The sequence below is a fragment of the Rhinichthys klamathensis genome, unplaced genomic scaffold, assembly GCF_029890125.1.
Source record: "Rhinichthys klamathensis goyatoka isolate OS25496 unplaced genomic scaffold, OSU_Roscu_1.1 h1tg000332l_1, whole genome shotgun sequence".
NCBI classification, from domain to species: Eukaryota; Metazoa; Chordata; class Actinopteri; order Cypriniformes; family Leuciscidae; genus Rhinichthys; species Rhinichthys klamathensis.
In genome coordinates this window covers 248,378-275,000 of record NW_026606847.1, presented here as the reverse complement: position 1 = coordinate 275,000, position 26,623 = coordinate 248,378, and the positions used below count along the sequence as shown (strand labels likewise).

General features: G+C 49.3%; 1 protein-coding gene across 4 annotated transcripts in view; it reads left to right on the top strand.

The window, feature by feature from the left end:
• Positions 1–26,623, top strand: part of pdpr (pyruvate dehydrogenase phosphatase regulatory subunit) — a 54,766-nt gene that overhangs the window by 24,710 nt on the left and 3,433 nt on the right. For 3 of the 4 annotated variants that reach the window (XM_056272217.1, XM_056272219.1, XM_056272220.1), the window contains 9 exons: positions 9,190–9,382; positions 9,458–9,582; positions 14,458–14,613; positions 15,200–15,333; positions 15,560–15,708; positions 15,967–16,079; positions 16,358–16,452; positions 17,554–17,643; positions 19,155–19,337. In XM_056272217.1, the coding sequence (XP_056128192.1) occupies positions 9,190–9,382; positions 9,458–9,582; positions 14,458–14,613; positions 15,200–15,333; positions 15,560–15,708; positions 15,967–16,079; positions 16,358–16,452; positions 17,554–17,643; positions 19,155–19,337 (1,238 nt within the window). Of the gene's footprint in view, positions 1–7,610; positions 7,631–9,189; positions 9,383–9,457; positions 9,583–14,457; positions 14,614–15,199; positions 15,334–15,559; positions 15,709–15,966; positions 16,080–16,357; positions 16,453–17,553; positions 17,644–19,154; positions 19,338–26,623 lie in introns of those variants that run through there. The other variant, XM_056272218.1, reaches the window with a different exon arrangement.

Below are 26,623 nucleotides of genomic sequence, written 5' to 3'. Positions count from 1 at the left end.
CTCCTACACTCGTACACTCGCCGTCATGCAGGAGGACTGGGACCACTTTGGTACAGTAGATGATGTCACGCATACACTCGTACACTCCTACACTCGTACACTCGTACACTCCTACACTCGTACACTCCTACACTCGTACACTCGTACACTCCTACACTCGTACACTCGTACACTCCTACACTCGTACACTCGTACACTCCTACACTCGTACACTCGTACACTCGTACACTCGTACACTCCTACACTCCTACACTCGTACACTCCTACACTCCTACACTCGTACACTTCTTCACTCCTACACTCGTACACTCGTACACTCCTACACTCCTACACTCGTACACTCGCCGTCATGCAGGAGGACTGGGACCACTTTGGTACAGTAGATGATGTCACGCATATACTCGTACACTCCTACACTCCTACACTCGTACACTCGCCGTCATGCAGGAGGACTGGGACCACTTTGGTACAGTAGATGATGTCACGCATATACTCGTACACTCCTACACTCGTACACTCCTACACTCGAACACTCGTACACTCGTACACTCCTACACTCGTACACTCTTACACTCCTACACTCGTACACTCCTACACTCCTACACTCGTACACTCGCCGTCATGCAGGAGGACTGGGACCACTTTGGTACAGTAGATGATGTCACGCATACACTCGTACACTCCTACACTCATACACTCCTACACTCGTACACTCGTACACTCGCCGTCATGCAGGAGGACTGGGACCACTTTGGTACAGTAGATGATGTCACGCATACACTCGTACACTCCTACACTCGTACACTCCTACACTCGTACACTCCTACACTCGTACACTCGTACACTCGCGTCATGCAGGAGGACTGGGACCACTTTGGTACAGTAGATGATGTCACTCATACACTCGTACACTTCTACACTCGTACACTCCTACACTCGTACACTCCTACACTCGTAGACTCGTAGACTCGTACACTCCTACACTCCTACACTCCTACACTCGTACACTCCTACACTCGTACACTCGTAGACTCGTAGACTCGTACACTCCTACACTCGTACACTCGTAGACTCGTAGACTCGTACACTCCTACACTCGTACACTCGTGCACTCCTACACTCGTACACTCCTACACTCGTACACTCCTACACACTCGTACACTCCTACACTCCTACACTCGTACACTCGTACACTCGTAGACTCGTACACTCCTACACTCGTACACTCGTACACTCCTACACTCCTACACTCCTACACTCGTACACTCGTACACTCCTACACTCCTACACTCGTACACTCCTACACTCCTACACTCGTACACTCGTACACTCCTACACTCGTACACTCCTACACACTCGTACACTCCTACACTCCTACACTCGTACACTCGTACACTCCTACACTCGTACACTCCTACACACTCGTACACTCCTACACTCCTACACTCGTACACTCCTACACTCCTACATTCGTACACTCGTACACTCCTACACTCGTACACTCCTACACTCCTACACTCCTACACTCCTACACTCGTACACTCCTACACTCGTAGACTCGTACACTCCTACACTCCTACACTCCTACACTCGTACACTCGTACACTCCTACACTCGTACACTCCTACACTCGTACACTCCTACACTCCTACACTCGTACACTCGTACACTCCTACACTCGTACACTCCTACACACTCCTACACTCCTACACTCCTACACTCGTACACTCCTACACTCCTACACTCGTACACTCGCCGTCATGCAGGAGGACTGGGACCACTTTGGTACAGTAGATGATGTCACGCATACACTCGTACACTCCTACACTCATACACTCCTACACTCGTACACTCGTACACTCGCCGTCATGCAGGAGGACTGGGACCACTTTGGTACAGTAGATGATGTCACGCATACACTCGTACACTCCTACACTCGTACACTCGTACACTCGCGTCATGCAGGAGGACTGGGACCACTTTGGTACAGTAGATGATGTCACGCATACACTCGTACACTCCTACACTCCTACACTCCTACACTCGTACACTCCTACACTCGTACACTCGTACACTCGCCGTCATGCAGGAGGACTGGGACCACTTTGGTACATTAGATGATGTCACGCATACACTCGTGCACTCCTACACTCTTACACTCCTACACTCGTACACTCCTACACTCCTACACTCCTACACTCGTACACTCGTACACTCGTACACTCCTACACTCCTACACTCCTACACTCGTACACTCCTACACTCCTACACTCGTACACTCCTACACTCCTACACTCTTACACTCCTACACTCCTACACTCCTACACTCGTACACTCCTACACTCCTACACTCGTACACTCCTACACTCCTACACTCGTACACTCCTACACTCCTACACTCCTACACTCGTACACTCCTACACTCCTACACTCGTACACTCCTACACTCGTACACTCGTACACTCCTACACTCCTACACTCCTACACTCCTACACTCGTACACTCCTACACTCCTACACTTGTACACTCCTACACTCGTACACTCCTACACTCCTACACTCGTACACTCGCCGTCATGCAGGAGGACTGGGACCACTTTGGTACAGTAGATGATGTCACGCATACACTCGTACACTCATACACTAGTACACTCCTACACTCCTACACTCGTACACTCCTACACTCGTACTCTCGTACACTCCTACACTCGTACACTCATACACTCCTACACTCCTACACTCGTACACTCCTACCTTCCTACACTCGTACACTCATACACTCGTACACTCCTACACTCGTACACTCGTACTCTCGTACACTCCTACACTCGTACACTCATACACTCCTACACTCCTACACTTGTACACTCCTACCTTCCTACACTCGTACACTCCTACCTTCCTACACTCGTACACTCCTACACTCCTACACTCGCCGTCATGCAGGAGGACTGGGACCACTTTGGTACAGTAGATGATGTCACGCATACACTCGTACACTCCTACACTCCTACACTCCTACACTCCTACACTCGTACACTCCTACACTCCTACACTCGTACACTCCTACACTCGTACACTCCTACACTCCTACACTCGCCGTCATGCAGGAGGACTGGGACCACTTTGGTACAGTAGATGATGTCACGCATACACTCGTACACTCGTACACTCCTACACTCGTACACTCGTACACTCCTACACTCCTACACTCGTACACTCGTACACTCCTACACTCGTACACTCCTACACTCGTACACTCCTACACTCGTACACTCGTACACTCCTACACTCCTACACTCCTACACTCGTACACTCCTACACTCGTACACTCGTACACTCCTACACTCGTACACTCCTACACTCGCCGTCATGCAGGAGGACTGGGACCACTTTGGTACAGTAGATGATGTCACGCATACACTCGTACACTCCTACACTCGTACACTCGCCGTCATGCAGGAGGACTGGGACCACTTTGGTACAGTAGATGATGTGACGCATACACTCGTACACTCCTACACTCGTACACTCCTACACTCGCCGTCATGCTTGAGGACTGGGACCACTTTGGTACAGTAGATGATGTCACTCCTACACTCCTACACTCCTACACTCCTACACTCGTACACTCGTACACTCGTACACTCCTACACTCCTACACTCGTACACTCGTACACTCGTACACTCCTACACTCCTACACTCCTACACTCGTACACTCCTACACTCCTACACTTCTACACTCGTACACTCCTACACTCCTACACTTCTACACTCGTACACTCCTACACTCGTACACTCCTACACTCCTACACTCGTACACTCGTACACTCCTACACTCCTACACTTCTACACTCGTACACTCCTACACTCCTACACTTCTACACTCGTACACTCCTACACTCGTACACTCCTACACTCCTACACTCGTACACTCCTACACTCCTACACACTCCTACACTCCTACACTCGTACACTCCTACACTCGTACACTCGCCGTCATGCAGGAGGACTGGGACCACTTTGGTACAGTAGATGATGTCACGCATACACTCGTACACTCCTACACTCATACACTCCTACACTCCTACACTCGTAGACTCGTACACTCCTACATTCCTACACTCGTACACTCGCCGTCATGCAGGAGGACTGGGACCACTTTGGTACAGTAGATGATGTCACGCATACACTCGTACACTCCTACACTCATACACTCCTACACTCCTACACTCGTACACTCGCCGTCATGCAGGAGGACTGGGACCACTTTGGTACAGTAGATGATGTCACGCATACACTCGTACACTCCTACACTCGTACACTCCTACACTCGTACACTCGCGTCATGCAGGAGGACTGGGACCACTTTGGTACAGTAGATGATGTCACTCATACACTCGTACACTCCTACACTCGTACACTCCTACACTCGTACACTCCTACACTCGTACACTCGTAGACTCGTACACTCCTACACTCGTACACTCCTACACTCCTATACTCGTACACTCGCCGTCATGCAGGAGGACTGGGACCACTTTGGTACAGTAGATGATGTCACGCATACACTCGTACACTCCTACACTCCTACACTCCTACACTCCTACACTCGTACACTCGCCGTCATGCAGGAGGACTGGGACCACTTTGGTACATTAGATGATGTCACGCATACACTCGTACACTCCTACACTCCTACACTCGTACACTCCTACACTCCTACACTCCTACACTCGTACACTCCTACACTCGTACACTCCTACACTCCTACACTCCTACACTCGTACACTCGTACACTCCTACACTCGTACACTCCTACACTCCTACACTCGTACACTCGTACACTCCTACACTCCTACACTCCTACACTCGTACACTCCTACACTCGTACACTCCTACACTCGTACACTCGTACACTCCTACACTCGTACACTCGTACACTCCTACACTCGTACACTCCTACACTCGTACACTCGTACACTCCTACAATCCTACACTCCTACACTCCTATACTCGTACACTCCTACACTCCTACACTCGTACACTCCTACACTCCTACACTCGTACACTCCTACACTCCTACACTCCTACACTCGTACACTCCTACACTCGTACACTCCTACAGTCGTACACTCCTACACTCGTACACTCGTACACTTCTACACTCCTACACTCGTACACTCCTACACTCCTACACTCCTACACTCGTACACTCGTACACTCCTACACTCGTACACTCCTACACTCCTACACTCCTACACTCCTACACTCGTACACTCGTACACTCCTACACTCGTACACTCCTACACTCCTACACTCGTACACTCCTACACTCCCACACTCCTACACTCCTACACTCGTACACTCGTACACTCCTACACTCGTACACTCCTACACTCGTACACTCCTACACTCCTACACTCCTACACTCCTACACTCGTACACTCCTACACTCCTACACTCGTACACTCCTACACTCCTACACTCCTACACTCGTACACTCCTACACTCGTACACTCGTACACTCCTACACTCCTACACTCGTACACTCCTACACTCGTACACTCGTACACTCCTACACTCCTACACTCCTACACTCGTACACTCGTACACTCGTACACTCCTACACTCCTACACTCCTACACTCGTACACTCCTACACTCGTACACTCGTACACTCCTACACTCCTACACTCCTACACTCGTACACTCGTACACTCCTACACTCCTACACTCCTACACTCGTACACTCGTACACTCGTACACTCCTACACTCCTACACTCCTACACTCGTACACTCGTACACTCCTACACTCCTACACTCCTACACTCGTACACTCCTACACTCCTACACTCGTACACTCCTACACTCGTACACTCGCCGTCATGCAGGAGGACTGGGACCACTTTGGTACAGTAGATGATGTCACGCATACACTCGTACACTCATACACTCCTACACTCCTACACTCGTATACTCCTACACTCCTACACTCGTACTCTCGTACACTCCTACACTCCTACACTCATACACTCCTACAGTCCTACACTCCTACACTCGTACACTCCTACCTTCGTACACTCGTACACTCATACACTCATACACTCGTACACTCCTACACTCGTACACTCCTACACTCGTACACTCCTACACTCGCCGTCATGCAGGAGGACTGGGACCACTTCGGGTACAGTAGATGATGTCACGCATACACTCGTACATGCATACACTCATACACTCGCCGTCATGTATGATGTTTCGCGGTGTTCAGATGTTCCTGAATGATGCCTGTCGTCCGGGATCTGTCACTCAAAGGCTCATCACTACGCTCAGGGTCAGGCTGGGTGATAACAGCAGTGATAACTAACCCGTAGGCGCATGAATATATTGAATAAAGAGGAAAAAACAGAGATAGTATGTGTGCAATGATGAAGTCAAGACATATTCATTGCTGTAGCACATTATTTCAGAAAACGCTCATGTTAAACAGGGGAAAGGAAATGGCTAAAAAAATTAAGATCTGCTTTGCTAATTAATATTCAAAATAACATGCGTCACTGTTTTTAATAATGTGCAATACATACATATCTGTCAACAAAACTCATGGCTAGTGGATTATGAACATTAGTAGTGAGGGTGAGTTTCACACGCCTAGCTTTGGGAAGGTGTGTGTGCGTGCCATCATACGGTGAGGTGTGTGTGTGTGGGTGTGAAACGCCGGTGTCTCAGGCTTGCTCAGTATGTGAAGATATTTCCAGGACGTTCGCTGACCACTCCTACACTCGTACACTCCTACACTCCTACACTCGTACACTCGTACACTCCTACACTCCTACACTCGTACACTCCTACACTCGTACACTCGTACACTCCTACACTCGTACACTCCTACACTCGTACACTCCTACACTCGTACACTCCTACACTCGTACACTCGTACACTCCTACACTCCTACACTCGTACACTCCTACACTCCTACACTCCTACACTCGTACACTCCTACACTCCTACACTCGTACACTCCTACACTCCTACACTCGTACACTCCTACACTCCTACACTCGTACACTCCTACACTCGTACACTCCTACACTCGTACACTCCTACACTCCTACACTCCTACACTCCTACACTCGTACACTCCTACACTCCTACACTCCTACACTCGTACACTCCTACACTCGTACACTCCTACACTCCTACACTCCTACACTCGTACACTCGCCGTCATGCAGGAGGACTGGGACCACTTTGGTACAGTAGATGATGTCACGCATACACTCGTACACTCATACACTCATACACTCCTACACTCCTACACTCGTATACTCCTACACTCCTACACTCCTACACTCGTACTCTCGTACACTCCTACACTCCTACACTCGTATACTCCTACACTCCTACACTCCTACACTCCTACACTCGTACTCTCCTACACTCCTACACTCCTACACTCATACACTCCTACAGTCCTACAGTCCTACACTCCTACACTCGTACACTCCTACCTTCGTACACTCGTACACTCATACACTCATACACTCGTACACTCCTACACTCGTACACTCCTACACTCGTACACTCCTACACTCGCCGTCATGCAGGAGGACTGGGACCACTTCGGGTACAGTAGATGATGTCACGCATACACTCGTACATGCATACACTCATACACTCGCCGTCATGTATGATGTTTCGCGGTGTTCAGATGTTCCTGAATGATGCCTGTCGTCCGGGATCTGTCACTCAAAGGCTCATCACTACGCTCAGGGTCAGGCTGGGTGATAACAGCAGTGATAACTAACCCGTAGGCGTATGAATATATTGAATAAAGAGGAAAAAACAGAGATAGTATGTGTGCAATGATGAAGTCAAGACATATTCATTGCTGTAGCACATTATTTCAGAAAACGCTCATGTTAAACAGGGGAAAGGAAATGGCTAAAAAAATTAAGATCTGCTTTGCTAATTAATATTCAAAATAACATGCGTCACTGTTTTTAATAATGTGCAATACATACATATCTGTCAACAAAACTCATGGCTAGTGGATTATGAACATTAGTAGTGAGGGTGAGTTTCACACGCCTAGCTTTGGGAAGGTGTGTGTGCGTGCCATCATACGGTGAGGTGTGTGTGTGTGTGTGTGTGTGGGTGTGAAACGCCGGTGTCTCAGGCTTGCTCAGTATGTGAAGATATTTCCAGCTCGTTCGCTGACCTTTATTCTTTATTATTACCCCTCCGCTGTCTCCGTCCGTCCTTGTCTTCTCCTTGAACTCTTCAACATGTTTTCCTTGCCCTCACTCAAAAATGAACTCATGTTGTCTTATAACTTGCAGTTCTTGCTGTTCTTGTTAACCCTTGTTGATGTAAACTGGTGTTGTGAGTGGTGTAACAGCCGTTGCTCAACCGCTGAGGTCTAACTATAGCAGAGCTGTGATCGTCGCTCCTGCGTCTCGTCTTTCACACGCTTGGGAATGTTTGTTCTATCATAATGACCCACACACCAGCTTGGCTTTACTACCGCTAGTCTGACGCAGGATACGAGACTGCGAGCGAAGGTCGCAGCCTATTCATTAAAAGCAAAAAAACTAATTTAGCGTGCTTTACTTTATACATACATGTTTGTAGATTAGTCATTGTAATTTGCACTTAAAATGGACCTTTCCGAAACTCTACCCTGGATTTATAAAGGCTTTGTTACTTCAGATTGGATAGTTAAACGTGTGTATGTTAATGGTTTCAATCATTCGTATATGGCATGCATGCATTCACAGTTGGTATAATCCTGCCCTCTACAGGACTTACATCCGCTTCTGCTATCATCACCAGTTTCAGCTTCACTGATTATGATGTGCTTAAGTTATTCGAAATTTGAATGAGTTTGTTTTCGTGCAGATACTTCTCTGAATCGCTAATTAACATCAGCACACAAACACACGTATGGTCATATGTGAGTTGAGTGTTGTGGTGTGGTTCCCCGTAGAGCCCACAGAAACACACGTGTGTGTATGGTCATATGTGAGTTGTGAGTGTTGTGGTGTGGTTCCCCGTAGAGCTCACAGAAACACACGTGTGTATATGGTCATATGTGTGTGGTGTGGTTCCCCGTAGAGCCCACAGAAACACACGTGTGTATGGTCATATGTGAGTTGTGAGTGTTGTGGTGTGGTTCCCCGTAGAGCCCATGTTGAGCGCTCTGCTGCGCCGGATGCCTGGGCTCGAGGCCTGTGAGATCCAACAGCTGGTCAACTGCCCAGAATCCTTCACTCCGGACATGCGCTGCCTGATGGGAGAGACGCCGGGGATCTATGGATACTTCGTGTTGGCGGGCATGAACTCGTCCGGGCTCTCGTTCGCTGGCGGCGCGGGGAAGTAAGTCAACAGCTCTGCGTGACGTTTCTTCAGCTTTGGGTTTGATCAGTTCACAACAGCTTCTTCTTCCCGCAGATATCTGGCGGAGTGGATGACGTACGGATACCCCAGTGCTAACGTGTGGCCGCTGGACATCAAGCGCTTCGGGAACCTGCAGAGCAGCCGCACGTTCCTGCGCCATCGAGTGATGGAGGTCATGCGTGAGTGTCAGCCGCTCTTACTGACATGACCGTCAGCCGCTCTTACTGACATGAGCATCAGCCGCTCTTACTGACATGAGCGTCAGCCGCTCTTACTGACATGAGCGTCAGCCGCTCTTACTGACATGAGCTTCAGCCGCTCTTACTGACATGACCGTCAGCCGCTCTTACTGACATGAGCGTCAGCCGCTCTAACTGACATGAGCTTCAGCCGCTCTTACTGACATGACCGTCAGCCGCTCTTACTGACATGAGCGTCAGCCGCTCTAACTGACATGAGCTTCAGCCGCTCTTACTGACATGACCGTCAGCCGCTCTTACTGACATGAGCGTCAGCCGCTCTAACTGACATGAGCTTCAGCCGCTCTTACTGACATGAGGGTCAGCCGCTCTTACTGACATAAGCGTCAGCCGCTCTTACTGACATGAGCGTCAGCCGCTCTTACTGACATGAGCGTCAGCCGCTCTTACTGACATGAGCTTCAGCCGCTCTTACTGACATGAGGGTCAGCCGCTCTTACTGACATGAGCGTCAGCCGCTCTAACTGACATGAGCTTCAGCCGCTCTTACTGACATGAGGGTCAGCCGCTCTTACTGACATAAGCGTCAGCCGCTCTTACTGACATGAGCGTCAGCCGCTCTTACTGACATGAGGGTCAGCCGCTCTTACTGACATGAGCGTCAGCCGCTCTTACTGACATGAGCGTCAGCCGCTCTTACTGACATGAGCGTCAGCCGCTCTTACTGACATAAGCGTCAGCCGCTCTTACTGACATGAGCGTCAGCCGCTCTTACTGACATGAGCGTCAGCCGCTCTTACTGACATGAGCTTCAGCCGCTCTTACTGACATGAGCATCAGCCGCTCTTACTGACATGAGCGTCAGCCGCTCTTACTGACATGAGCTTCAGCCGCTCTTACTGACATGAGCGTCAGCCGCTCTTACTGACATGAGCGTCAGCCGCTCTTACTGACATGAGCGTCAGCCGCTCTTACTGACATGAGCGTCCGCCGCTCTTACTGACATGAGCTTCAGCCGCTCTTACTGACATGAGCTTCAGCCGCTCTTACTGACATGAGCGTCAGCCGCTCTTACTGACATGAGCTTCAGCCGCTCTTACTGACACGAGCGTCAGCCGCTCTTACTGACATGAGCTTCATCCGCTCTTACTGACATGAGCGTCAGCCGCTCTTACTGACAAGAGCTTCAGCCGCTCTTACTGACACGAGCGTCAGCCGCTCTTACTGACATGAGCTTCATCCGCTCTTACTGACATGAGCGTCAGCCGCTCTTACTGACATGAGCTTCAGCCGCTCTTACTGACATGAGCGTCAGCCGCTCTTACTGACATGAGGATCAGCCGCTCTTACTGACATGAGCGTCAGCCGCTCTTGCTGACATGAGCGTCAGCCGCTCTTACTGACATGAGCGTCAGCCGCTCTTACTGACATGAGCGTCAGCCGCTCTTATGAGCTTCAGCCGCTCTTACTGACATGAGCATCAGCCGCTCTTACTGACATGAGCATCAGCCGCTCTTACTGACATGAGCATCAGCCGCTCTTACTGACATGAGCATCAGCCGCTCTTACTGACATGAGCATCAGCCGCTCTTACTGACATGAGCATCAGCCGCTCTTACTGACATGAGCATCAGCCGCTCTTACTGACATGAGCATCAGCCGCTCTTACTGACATGACCGTCAGCCGCTCTTACTGACATGAGCTTCAGCCGCTCTTACTGACATGAGCATCAGCCGCTCTTACTGACATGAGCATCAGCCGCTCTTACTGACATGAGCATCAGCCGCTCTTACTGACATGAGCTTCAGCCGCTTTTACTGACATGAGGGTCAGCCGCTCTTACTGACATTAGCGTCAGCCGCTCTTACTGACATGAGGATCAGCCGCTCTTACTGACATGAGCGTCAGCCGCTCTTACTGACATGAGCGTCAGCCGCTCTTACTGACATGAGCGTCAGCCGCTCTTACTGACATGAGGATCAGCCGCTCTTACTGATATGACCATTAGCCGCCCTTACTGACATGAGCGTCAGCCGCTCTTACTGACATGAGCGTCAGCCGCTCTTACTGACATGAGCGTCAGCCGCTCTTACTGACATGAGCGTCAGCCGCTCTTACTGACATGAGCGTCAGCCGCTCTTACTGACATGAGCTTCAGCCGCTCTTACTGACATGAGCGTCAGCCGCTCTTATGAGCTTCAGCCGCTCTTACTGACATGAGCATCAGCCGCTCTTACTGACATGAGCGTCAGCCGCTCTTACTGACATGAGCATCAGCCGCTCTTACTGACATGAGCGTCAGCCGCTCTTACTGACATGAGCTTCAGCCGCTCTTACTGACATGAGCGTCAGCCGCTCTTACTGACATGAGTATCAGCCGCTCTTACTGACATGAGCATCAGCCGCTCTTACTGACATGAGCGTCAGCCGGTCTTACTGACATGAGCTTCATCCGCTCTTACTGACATGAGCGTCAGCCGCTCTTATGAGCTTCAGCCGCTCTTACTGACATGAGCATCAGCCGCTCTTACTGACATGAGCATCAGCCGCTCTTACTGACATGAGCGTCAGCCGCTCTTACTGACATGAGCGTCAGCCGCTCTTACTGACATGAGCGTCAGCCGCTCTTACTGACATGAGCTTCATCCGCTCTTATGAGCTTCAGCCGCTCTTACTGACATGAGCATCAGCCGCTCTTACTGACATGAGCGTCAGCCGCTCTTACTGACATGAGCATCAGCCGCTCTTACTGACATGAGCGTCAGCCGCTCTTATGAGCTTCAGCCGCTCTTACTGACATGAGCATCAGCCGCTCTTACTAACATGAGCGTCAGCCGCTCTTACTGACATGAGCATCAGCCGCTCTTACTGACATGAGCATCAGCCGCTCTTACTGACATGAGCGTCAGCCGCTCTTACTGACATGAGCATCAGCCGCTCTTACTGACATGAGCGTCAGCCGCTCTTATGAGCTTCAGCCGCTCTTACTGACATGAGCATCAGCCGCTCTTACTAACATGAGCGTCAGCCGCTCTTACTGACATGAGCATCAGCCGCTCTTACTGACATGAGCGTCAGCCGCTCTTACTGACATGAGCTTCAGCCGCTCTTACTGACATGAGCGTCAGCCGCTCTTACTGACATGAGCATCAGCCGCTCTTACTGACATGAGCGTCAGCCGCTCTTACTGACATGAGCTTCAGCCGCTCTTACTGACATGAGCGTCAGCCGCTCTTACTGACATGAGCGTCAGCCGCTCTTACTGACATGAGCATCAGCCGCTCTTACTAACATGAGCGTCAGCCGCTCTTACTGACATGAGCATCAGCCGCTCTTACTGACATGAGCTTCAGCCGCTCTTACTGACATGAGCATCAGCCGCTCTTACTAACATGAGTATCAGCCGCTCTTACTGACATGAGCATCAGCCGCTCTTACTGACATGAGCGTCAGCCGGTCTTACTGACATGAGCATCAGCCGCTCTTACTGACATGAGTATCAGCCGCTCTTACTGACATGAGCATCAGCCGCTCTTACTGACATGAGCGTCAGCCGCTCTTACTGACATGAGCATCAGCCGCTCTTACTGACATGAGTATCAGCCGCTCTTACTGACATGAGCATCAGCCGCTCTTACTGACATGAGCGTCAGCCGGTCTTACTGACATGAGCTTCATCCGCTCTTACTGACATGAGCGTCAGCCGGTCTTACTGACATGAGGTTCATCCGCTCTTACTGACATGAGCGTCAGCCGCTCTTATGAGCTTCAGCCGCTCTTACTGACATGAGCGTCAGCCGCTCTTACTGACATGAGCATCAGCCGCTCTTACTGACATGAGCGTCAGCCGCTCTTACTGACATGAGGGTCAGCCGCTCTTACTGACATGAGCGTCAGCCGCTCTTACTGACATGAGGGTCAGCCGCTCTTACTGACATGAGCGTCAGCCGCTCTTACTGACATGAGCGTCAGCCGCTCTTATGAGCTTCAGCCGCTCTTACTGACATGAGCATCAGCCGCTCTTACTGACATGAGCATCAGCCGCTCTTACTGACATGAGCGTCAGCCGCTCTTACTGACATGAGGGTCAGCCGCTCTTACTGACATGAGCGTCAGCCGCTCTTACTGACATGAGGGTCAGCCGCTCTTACTGACATGAGGATCAGCCGCTCTTACTGACATGAGGGTCAGCCGCTCTTACTGACATGAGGGTCAGCCGCTCTTACTGACATGAGGGTCAGCCGCTCTTACTGACATGAGGGTCAGCCGCTCTTACTGACATGAGCGTCAGCCGCTCTTACTGACATGAGGGTCAGCCGCTCTTACTGACATGAGGGTCAGCCGCTCTTACTGACATGAGCGTCAGCCGCTCTTACTGACATGAGCTTCAGCCGCTCTTACTGACATGAGCGTCAGCCGCTCTTACTGACATGAGCTTCAGCCGCTCTTACTGACATGAGCGTCAGCCGCTCTTACTGACATGAGCGTCAGCCGCTCTTACTGACATGAGGGTCAGCCGCTCTTACTGACATGAGGATCAGCCGCTCTTACTGACATGAGGGTCAGCCGCTCTTACTGACATGAGCTTCAGCCGCTCTTACTGACATGAGCGTCAGCCGCTCTTACTGACATGAGCGTCAGCCGCTCTTACTGACATGAGGATCAGCCGCTCTTACTGACATGAGCTTCAGCCGCTCTTACTGACATGAGGGTCAGCCGCTCTTACTGACATGAGGGTCAGCCGCTCTTACTGACATGAGCTTCAGCCGCTCTTACTGACATGAGCGTCAGCCGCTCTTACTGACAGATTTAGTTGTGTGTTTATTCCTGGTGTGTGTGTGTGTGTCCACCAGCGCTCCTCTACGGACTGAAGGTTCCCCGCTGGGACTTCCAGACGGGCCGGCAGCTGCGCACGAGTCCGCTGTACGACCGGCTCGACACACAGGGCGCGCGCTGGATGGAGAAGCACGGCTTCGAGAGAGCCAAGTACTTCGTTCCCGCCGGGAAGGGTGAGAACCGGCGATGATCACGACGTGCTCCCAGTTTAGCTTATTTTCTGTCATTATCGGTTCAGAATGATGGGTTTGATTCTACAAACCCAGTCAAATATTTGGACACACATACTTAAAGATGCACTTTTATGATGGATAGATGCACTTTTATGGACAGAAACAGCCGTTCACTGCCATTATAAAGCTGGGAAGAGCCAGGACATTTTTTAATATAACTCTGATTGTATTCGTCTGACAGAAGAGTGTCATATACACCTAGGATGGCTTAGGGTGAGTAAATCATGGGCTAATTTTCATTTTTGGGTGAACTATCCCTTTAAGATTACTATTTTGCGCGTTTTAGATGGAAAATGGGTGTTATGGATTGACCAGAAAAATGTTTACTACTCACTACATTTGAGCCTCTTCAATGTGACAGTGTTTTACTTATTGTCCAAACTTTTAACCAGCTGTGTACTTTATCAATTTTGAACAGATTAGCATGGATGCAGCTTAGCGATGAGATATGAGAGCACATGTCCAGCTGTGATAGCTCAGTGTCTCTAGTCCCTGTCTCAGAGCTGTTGGTCTCGAATCCTCACAGATTTACTGGCGCTGGATCAGAGTAAGACCTTCTACAAGCCCGACTGGTTTGATATCGTGGGAGCGGAGGTGAAGTGCTGCAAGGAGGCGGTGTGTGTCATCGACATGTCCTCCTTCACCAAGTTTGAGCTCACGGTGAGTCCGTTCATCCCTTCACCGTCGTTTCAGTATGGAAGAAAAAAGTAAAAATAAGCAAGGTAAAAGTTAGACTTTTTATCTCACAATTCTGAGAGGAAAAAATCTGAATTGTGAGTTAAAAAGTTGCAATGACCTTTTTTATTTTCTTATTGGGTGGCTTCCATATACCACCTTCGTCAGTCTTCAGATGTCCTGTGTGTGTGTGTGTGTGTGTGTGTTTCAGTCTGCGGGCGACCAGGCCCTAGTTCTGCTCCAGCGCCTGTGTGCGAATGACCTGGACGTGCCGGTCGGACACATCGTGCACACGGGGATGCTGAACGAGAGAGGCGGCTACGAGAACGACTGCAGCGTGGTGCGCCTCAGCAAAAACAGGTTCGCAAACGGACACTTCCTTAAAGCAGGGCTTTTGAAATGCAGGTTCATGTATTAAAGCATTAACCAGTAACCAGGACAGCAGATCCAGCTGCGTATGCGAAGGTCACCAGAGCAGACTCGACTAATGCTCAGTTAGATCCAGATCGGTTCATTATTATTAATTCGTAATAATAATAATAATTCGTTACATTTATATAGCGCTTTTCTGGGTACTCAAAGCACTTAATTATTGACATCATCCGGTTCTGCCTCTAGTTTCTTCATCATTTCGCCCACGGATCAGCAAGTTCACTGCTGGTCTTGGATTAAGAAGCACATGCCCAACGACCCGCAGCTCCACCTGGAGGACGTCAGCTGGAAGTACACCGGTGAGAATCAATACATCTTTACCAACTCAACTTACAGTGTGTTTTAAATCAGGAAAACCTTCCATCAAAGCTAAGCTAGTTTTCCTTTTTATTATTTTAAAGAATCATGAAAGCCATTTCAGTAGAAGTGATTTCTCAGCACAGTGTTGAAAATCTGAGTCTGTTGTGATGTGACTAAGTCACTCATTTCAATAGACTAGCCTTATAAGTGAAGAAATGAGCCTTTATGGCCTGGGCTTGTGTGTGTGATGCAGTAATCGGTGTCATGTGACCTGTAGCTCTGAATCTGATTGGCCCGCGAGCCATGGACGTGTTGTCGGAGCTGTCGTACGTGTCCATGACCCCGGAGCACTTCCCCTCGCTCTTCTGTAAGGTGAGTCAAGCCCTTCTGCTTACAGATCCCTCTGACAGTCATGCCTAATAGCAGTCATAACTAATGAGCAATTTCCAACTCAATATATTGTAAAACAAAACAAAAAAACTGTCTGAGGATGAATGCGTTGTTAAAACAAATAAATCTCGTTCGGAGAAGAGCTTATGCTCAGAGAGGCCGAACACATCGGACTCTTCAGAGATGTCTAGCGATCGGCATGCCTAACTATTGCAACGGTATTTATTTTAAAACAAATGGTTTCATTGATTCAATGCAACTGTGTTTCAGACGATGTGTTTTCTGTCAGTGACGCGCGGCCTGTAGTCGCCGGCCGAACTCTAGCGCTGGAGAGCGGAGCCGCCGTTAATCATTAATCCCTCAGACGGTCGTACTCCTCACAGCTGTAATGGGCTGATGATCACGAACACTGGTCCCAGATCAGATCCTTCGAGGACGGGGGGGGCGATGTTAAATGGGACGGTCCTGCCTACGAGAACTGTTCTTGTTGCCTAGCAACAGCTGCCGTTGACGAGCGCAGTAACGCTTGTACTTTTTTTTATCTGTCTGAAAACAAAACCGGGTTCACAGCCTTTCTAAATATGATCACATTGGTCTATAAATCACACCTTAGTAAGATATGTCAACATTTGAACCTCTTTCATTCACATTTTTTTATATTTGTATCGTTAGATATACGAGTAAGTTTAACCCCAATACTTATTTTATCCAGCAAAAAAATTGGTTACGCTTTATTTGAATGTGTCCTTGTTACAGTGTAATTAAAAAACACTGAAGTACTGAGTAATATTAATGAACAATAATATTAATATTATTATGAACAATAACAGTAATATTAATATTAATGCACTTACTTTAGGGTTAGTTGCATACAATTATGCATAATTTACTGAAGCAAGTACAGGACAGGTAACGTGTAACAAGGACACTGTAAAGTCAAGTGTTACGGCGTGACCGGAGCGCAGTGCATCCTGGGATCCTCCCGCTCTATCCTGAAGCGTTTGTAGGAGTTCTGGAAATGCGAGTGTTTGATGCGTCTCTGAAGGCAGACTCAGTTTCCTCACACCTGACTGTGTCTTGCAGGAGATGAGTGTGGGATACGCCAACGGCATCAGGGTCATGAGCATGACACACACCGGAGAGCCCGGCTTCATGCTGTACATTCCCATAGAGGTAAACACACGGACCCTGCAGACCCCACTGAAATCAACATTACTGATAAACTGCTGATCATTAAAACCGTATTCATGGTACAAACATTAGCTGTGTTTTCATGGACCCTAATAATCCCACTGTAGTCGGACCAGCAGCACAATCGGGATAAAAAAGTAACATCGGAATGAATCGGCCAGATCTGATTCAAATTTCATTCGGATATTAAAGGATTAGTTCACTTTTAAAAAAACTGTTGCTGATAATTTACTCACCCCCATGTCATCCAAGATGTCTTTCTTTCTTCAGTCGAAAAGAAATTAATGTTTTTGATGAAAACATTCCAGGATTTTTCTCCAAATAATGCACTTTGCTGGGCACCAAACGGTTCAAGGTCTAAATGACCGTTTCAGTGCAGCTTCAAAGGGCTTTAAACGATACCAGACGATGAATAAGAGTCTTATCTAGAGAAACGATCGGTCATTTCAAAAATAAAAAAAAAAGTTAAAGTTTTATAGGCACAAATGCTCGCCTTGCGAACTCTCCTGTTCGAACTCGTTCATCAAAATGAACAAATCTTTTTTCGAGTCAATGACTCGAAAAAAGATGAACGAGTCAATGACTCGAAAAAAGATGAACGAGTCAATGACTCGAAAAAAGATTCGTTCATTTTGATGAACGTGTTCGAACAGCAGAGTTCGCAAGGCGCGCATTTGTGCCTATAAACATCTTGGATGACATGGGGGTGAGTAAATTATCAGCAAACGTTTTTTTTTAAAGTGAACTACTCCTTTAAGCGGGGGTTTATTCCTTTTGTAATCCGATCGAGAGGACATGGAAACACTCGATCGGATTGAGAACCGAGACTGAAAGGACTGCGCATGTGCGATGCCGTAGAAATAGCGTAATGACGCGGGGAACGAGCTGTTTTTCCTGTTGGATAAAGTGTCATAAATGAGTGTCCGTCATTCTGAGGTTCTCTTAGCGCTCCTCGTGTGTGCAGTGGAGAGGACGGCCCTCGCCTCAGACTCTCGTCCACAGAACACACAGGTTTGGGCACTGATGATGAATACAGCCGCACGGCTCAACGGTTCCGTGCTCGTTAGGACCCGGAATAGAGAAATATTAAGTCTGCTTTTTAAAACAAAGAAAAGGAGGATGGTTAGTGTGCAACTACAGCGGGAAACTCTGTATTCGTGCAGTGTGCGCATGTCAAAAGATTAAACCCGATCAGAAGCTTGACATAAACACGCTCATCAACCCGATCCCTTTTTTAGCGTTCTGTAAACACTGCGTTCGGTTCATCAGTCGGAATGAATTAATTCAGATTGAAGCAAAAGGTGTCCATGTAAACGCAGCAACTGACTGTATTATAAGGAGCCGTTCACATGGGATGTTCACACATGGGTATCGAGACGAGTTTCTAAACATTCAGCTTCTTTTAAACGTGGCCCACATCTGTGTGAAGGGCACGAATCTCTGTGACCCAACGTCCTGTCCAAAGCCTTGAGATCTTGCTCTCCTGTTCCCAGTATGCACTGCATGTGTATAACGAGGTGATGTCAGTGGGGCAGAAGTACGGGATCCGTAACGCGGGCTACTACGCTCTACGCAGTCTGCGCATCGAGAAGTTCTTCGCCTTCTGGGGGCAGGACCTGGACTCCTTCACCACGCCGCTCGAGTGCGGCCGCGAGTTCAGGGTCAAGTTTGACAAGGTGAGTTTCTGGCTCTCTTGAGTTCAGCTCTTTCACATTAGACCTGTACGCAACTACTCACAGATACCCAGAATGCCCTGACAGCTCCTGAGCAACAGCTACAACATCCCAGCATGCTGTTCTTAAACCACACGTCTAGTTTATGGTTACTGCTCTTTCTGGTAAATAGTTGCCACAGGTCAGGACGTTTAGCAAGGAGCAAGCAAGCAAGAGATATTAATATTTTACACCTGTTTACACATGAAGGTGGTGATGGCGCAGTGGATAAGACACATGCCTTTGGTGTGAGAGACCCGGGTTCGAATCCACTGTGAGACACCAATGTGTCCCTGAGCAAGACACTTAACCCCTAGTTGCTCCAGAGGCGTGCGACCTCTGACATATATAGCAATTGTAAGTCGCTTTGGATAAAAGCGTCAGCTAAATGAATAAATGTAAATGTAAAATGTAAAATGTAATCCAGAGCTTTAGAGCTCGATCGTGTAATCCAGAGCTCGATCGTGTAATCGTGTCTGCTGGACAACGCTGATTAACCCTGTGTCGAGCTGAATATCATTTACCTAATTTGCTGTTTCAGGTAAAAAATGGCTGGTAAATCTCCTATTATCATCATTATGCCATATTATTATATTATTGTATTCTACTCGTTTTCTTTCAGTTAGCACAGGTGTTGTATTTCTTTCTGGATCTGATTGGATCTGATGCTCCTCACCTTAATTCTGTGAATAATGCTTTTGGACTGTATTTTTATACATAACAATCTCATTTTTTAACATTAAATATCAGATTTACACTACACAATTTGCGGTACGTTTCACAGAAAACAGCATAACATGGATAAGGAAAACAAAAAAGGAAATAAAATATGAAAGAGAAGGACCAGACGAGACGAAACTCAAATTGATATTTTACTCAAATATTGAAAATCCTGTCATCATACTCACAATCGTGTCAGTTTAAACCCATGAGTCTTTTATTCATCTTTAGACACAAACAAAGACATTTTTAATATTCGCTCATCATTTCTGTCCATTTATTGAAAGACATAAAAGTAATCCGCATGATTCAGGCTGTTTCGAAAGCTCAAACGTGCGCGCAAGCGTGAACACCAGTGTGTTCTTGAGTCGTTTGCTTCCGTTAACCAAAAGATGTCGATTGTGTTTATATGTGGAAAAACTGCTAAATTTGAATGTGTTTATCATATAAAGCGGCCGATCGCGTTAGAAGACGTGGACTGACCCTGCTCGCTCCGTGCAACGCTTAAGGTGACGGTTAGCAAACCTTGTGTTATACTTAGAACAATGTCAGTTAAGGGGCTTTATGCAACTGGGCACTGACCTCTGAAACGACCCTCATAATGTGTGTGTTCTCATATCTTAACTCTTCCTCACACACTGATCTCTCTCCTGCAGGACACAGGGTTCCTCACACACTGATCTCTCTCTCAGGACACAGGGTTCCTCACACACTGATCTCTCTCAGGACACAGGGTTCCTCACACACTGATCTCTCTCAGGACACAGGGTTCCTCACACACTGATCTCTCTCCTGTAGGACACAGGGTTCCTCACACACTAATCTCTCTCAGTACACAGGGTTCCTCACACACTGATCTCTCTCCTGTAGGACACAGGGTTCCTCACACACTGATCTCTCTCTCCTGTAGGACACAGGGTTCCTCACACACTAATCTCTCTCAGGACACAGGGTTCCTCACACACTGATCTCTCTCCTGTAGGACACAGGGTTCCTCACACACTGATCTCTCTCAGGACACAGGGTTCCTCACACACTGATCTCTCTCCTGCAGGACACAGGGTTCCTCACACACTGATCTCTCTCAGGACACAGGGTTCCTCACACACTGATCTCTCTCAGGACACAGGGTTCCTCACACACTGATCTCTCTCCTGTAGGACACAGGGTTCCTCACACACTAATCTCTCTCAGTACACAGGGTTCCTCACACACTGATCTCTCTCCTGTAGGACACAGGGTTCCTCACACACTGATCTCTCTCTCCTGTAGGACACAGGGTTCCTCACACACTAATCTCTCTCAGGACACAGGGTTTCTCACACACTGATCTCTCTCTCAGGACACAGGGTTCCTCACACACTAATCTCTCTCAGGACACAGGGTTTCTCACACACTGATCTCTCTCCTGTAGGACACAGGGTTCCTCACACACTAATCTCTCTCAGGACACAGGGTTTCTCACACACTGATCTCTCTCCTGTAGGACACAGGGTTCCTCACACACTGATCTCTCTCTCAGGACACAGGATTCCTCACACACTGATCTCTCTCAGGACACAGGGTTCCTCACACACTGATCTCTCTCCTGTAGGACACAGGGTTCCTCACACACTAATCTCTCTCAGGACACAGGGTTCCTCACACACTGATCTCTCTCCTGTAGGACACAGGGTTCCTCACACACTGATCTCTCTCTCAGGACACAGGGTTCCTCACACACTGATCTCTCTCCTGTAGGACACAGGGTTCCTCACACACTGATCTCTCTCTCAGGACACAGGGTTCCTCACACACTGATCTCTCTCCTGTAGGACACAGGGTTCCTCACACACTGATCTCTCTCTCAGGACACAGGGTTCCTCACACACTGATCTCTCTCCTGTAGGACACAGGGTTCCTCACACACTGATCTCTCTCTCAGGACACAGGGTTCCTCACACACTGATCTCTCTCCTGTAGGACACAGGGTTCCTCACACACTGATCTCTCTCTCAGGACACAGGATTCCTCACACACTGATCTCTCTCAGGACACAGGGTTCCTCACACACTGATCTCTCTCCTGTAGGACACAGGGTTCCTCACACACTAATCTCTCTCAGGACACAGGGTTCCTCACACACTGATCTCTCTCCTGTAGGACACAGGGTTCCTCACACACTGATCTCTCTCTCAGGACACAGGGTTCCTCACACACTGATCTCTCTCCTGTAGGACACAGGGTTCCTCACACACTGATCTCTCTCTCAGGACACAGGGTTCCTCACACACTGATCTCTCTCCTGTAGGACACAGGGTTCCTCACACACTGATCTCTCTCTCAGGACACAGGGTTCCTCACACACTGATCTCTCTCCTGTAGGACACAGGGTTCCTCACACACTGATCTCTCTCTCAGGACACAGGGTTTCTCACACACTGATCTCTCTCCTGTAGGACACAGGGTTCCTCACACACTGATCTCTCTCTCAGGACACAGGATTCCTCACACACTGATCTCTCTCAGGACACAGGGTTCCTCACACACTGATCTCTCTCCTGTAGGACACAGGGTTCCTCACACACTAATCTCTCTCAGGACACAGGGTTCCTCACACACTGATCTCTCTCAGGACACAGGGTTCCTCACACACTGATCTCTCTCAGGACACAGGGTTCCTCACACACTGATCTCTCTCAGGACACAGGGTTCCTCACACACTGATCTCTCTCAGGACACAGGGTTCCTCACACACTGATCTCTCTCAGGACACAGGGTTCCTCACACACTGATCTCTCTCCTGCAGGACACAGGGTTCCTCACACACTAATCTCTCTCAGGACACAGGGTTCCTCACACACTGATCTCTCTCCTGTAGGACACAGGGTTCCTCACACACTGATCTCTCTCTCAGGACACAGGGTTCCTCACACACTGATCTCTCTCTCAGGACACAGGGTTCCTCACACACTGATCTCTCTCTCAGGACACAGGGTTCCTCACACACTGATCTCTCTCTCAGGACACAGGGTTCCTCACACACTGATCTCTCTCTCAGGACACAGGGTTCCTCACACACTGATCTCTCTCTCAGGACACAGGGTTCCTCACACACTGATCTCTCTCTCAGGACACAGGGTTCCTCACACACTGATCTCTCTCTCAGGACACAGGGTTCCTCACACACTGATCTCTCTCAGGACAAAGGGTTCCTCACACACTGATCTCTCTCCTGTAGGACACAGGGTTCCTCACACATTGATCTCTCTCAGGACACAGGGTTCCTCACACACTGATCTCTCTCTCAGGACACAGGGTTCCTCACACACTGATCTCTCTCAGGACAAAGGGTTCCTCACACACTGATCTCTCTCCTGTAGGACACAGGGTTCCTCACACATTGATCTCTCTCAGGACACAGGGTTCCTCACACACTGATCTCTCTCAGGACACAGGGTTCCTCACACACTGATCTCTCTCAGGACACAGGGTTCCTCACACACTGATCTCTCTCCTGCAGGACACAGGGTTCCTCACACACTGATCTCTCTCAGGACACAGGGTTCCTCACACATTGATCTCTCTCAGGACACAGGGTTCCTCACACACTGATCTCTCCTGTAGGACACAGGGTTCCTCACACACTGATCTCTCTCCTGTAGGACACAGGGTTCCTCACACACTGATCTCTCTCAGGACACAGGGTTCCTCACACATTGATCTCTCTCAGGACACAGGGTTCCTCACACACTGATCTCTCTCCTGTAGGACATAGGGTTCCTCACACACTGATATCTCTCCTGTAGGACACAGGGTTCCTCACACACTGATCTCTCTCAGGACACAGGGTTCCTCACACACTGATCTCTCTCAGGTACAGGGTTCCTCACACACTGATCTCTCTCAGGACACAGGGTTCCTCATACACTGATCTCTCTCAGGACACAGGGTTCCTCACACATTGATCTCTCTCAGGACACAGGGTTCCTCACACACTGATCTCTCTCAGGACACAGGGTTCCTCACACACTGACCTCTCTCAGGACACAGGGTTCCTCACACACTGATCTCTCTCCTGTAGGACACAGGGTTCCTCACACACTGATCTCTCTCAGGACACAGGGTTCCTCACACACTGATCTCTCTCAGGACACAGGGTTCCTCACACACTGATCTCTCTCCTGTAGGACACAGGGTTCCTCACACACTGATCTCTCTCAGGACACAGGGTTCCTCACACACTGATCTCTCTCCTGTAGGACACAGGGTTCCTCACACACTGATCTCTCTTCTGTAGGACACAGGGTTCCTCACACATTGATCTCTCTCAGGACACAGGGTTCCTCATACACTGATCTCTCTCAGGACACAGGGTTCCTCACACATTGATCTCTCTCAGGACACAGGGTTCCTCACACACTGATCTCTCTCAGGACACAGGGTTCCTCACACACTGACCTCTCTCAGGACACAGGGTTCCTCACACACTGATCTCTCTCCTGTAGGACACAGGGTTCCTCACACACTGATCTCTCTCAGGACACAGGGTTCCTCACACACTGATCTCTCTCAGGACACAGGGTTCCTCACACACTGATCTCTCTCCTGTAGGACACAGGGTTCCTCACACACTGATCTCTCTCAGGACACAGGGTTCCTCACACACTGATCTCTCTCCTGTAGGACACAGGGTTCCTCACACACTGATCTCTCTTCTGTCGGACACAGGGTTCCTCACACACTGATCTCTCTCAGGACACAGGGTTCCTCACACACTGATCTCTCTCCTGTAGGACACAGGGTTCCTCACACACTGATCTCTCTCAGGACACGGGGTTCCTCACACACTGATCTCTCTCCTGTAGGACACAGGGTTCCTCACACACTGATCTCTCTCCTGTAGGACACAGGGTTCCTCACACATTGATCTCTCTCAGGAAACAGGGTTCCTCACACACTGATCTCTCTCAGGACACAGGGTTCCTCACACACTGATCTCTCTCAGGACACAGGCTTCCTCACACATTGATCTCTCTCAGGACAAAGGGTTCCTCACACACTGATCTCTCTCCTGTAGGACACAGGGTTCCTCACACACTGATCTCTCTCAGGACACAGGGTTCCTCACACACTGATCTCTCTCAGGACACAGGGTTCCTCACACACTGATCTCTCTCAGGACACAGGGTTCCTCACACACTGATCTCTCTCCTGCAGGACACAGGGTTCCTCACACACTGATCTCTCTCAGGACACAGGGTTCCTCACACACTGATCTCTCTCCTGTAGGACACAGGGTTCCTCACACACTGATCTCTCTCCTGCAGGACACAGGGTTCCTCACACACTGATCTCTCTCAGGACACAGGGTTCCTCACACATTGATCTCTCTCAGGACACAGGGTTCCTCACACACTGATCTCTCTCCTGTAGGACACAGGGTTCCTCACACACTGATCTCTCTCTCAGGACACAGGGTTCCTCACACACTGATCTCTCTCCTGTAGGACACAGGGTTCCTCACACACTGATCTCTCTCCTGCAGGACACAGGGTTCCTCACACACTGATCTCTCTCAGGACACAGGGTTCCTCACACACTGATCTCTCTCAGGACACAGGGTTCCTCACACACTGATCTCTCTCAGGACACAGGGTTCCTCACACACTGATCTCTCTCCTGTAGGACACAGGGTTCCTCACACACTGATCTCTCTCCTGTAGGACACAGGGTTCCTCACACACTGATCTCTCTCCTGTAGGACACAGGGTTCCTCACACACTGATCTCTCTCCTGTAGGACACAGGGTTCCTCACACACTGATCTCTCTCCTGTAGGACACAGGGTTCCTCACACACTGATCTCTCTCCTGTAGGACACAGGGTTCCTCACACACTGATCTCTCTCAGGACACAGGGTTCCTCACACACTAATCTCTCTCAGGATACAGGTTCCTCACACACTGATCTCTCTCAGGACACAGGGTTCCTCACACACTGATCTCTCTCAGGACACAGGGTTCCTCACACACTGATCTCTCTCCTGCAGGACACAGGGTTCCTCACACACTGATCTCCTTCTCAGGACACAGGGTTCCTCACACACTGATCTCTCTCCTGCAGGACACAGGGTTCCTCACACACTGATCTCCTTCTCAGGACACAGGGTTCCTCACACACTGATCTCTCTCCTGCAGGACACAGGGTTCCTCACACACTGATCTCTCTCAGGACACAGGGTTCCTCACACACTGATCTCTCTCAGGACACAGGGTTCCTCACACACTGATCTCTCTCCTGCAGGACACAGGGTTCCTCACACACTGATCTCTCTCAGGACACAGGGTTCCTCACACACTGATCTCTCTCCTGCAGGACACAGGGTTCCTCACACACTGATCTCTCTCAGGACACAGGGTTCCTCACACACTGATCTCTCTCCTGCAGGACACAGGGTTCCTCACACACTGATCTCTCTCAGGACACAGGGTTCCTCACACACTGATCTCTCTGCTGCAGGACACAGGGTTCCTCACACACTGATCTCCT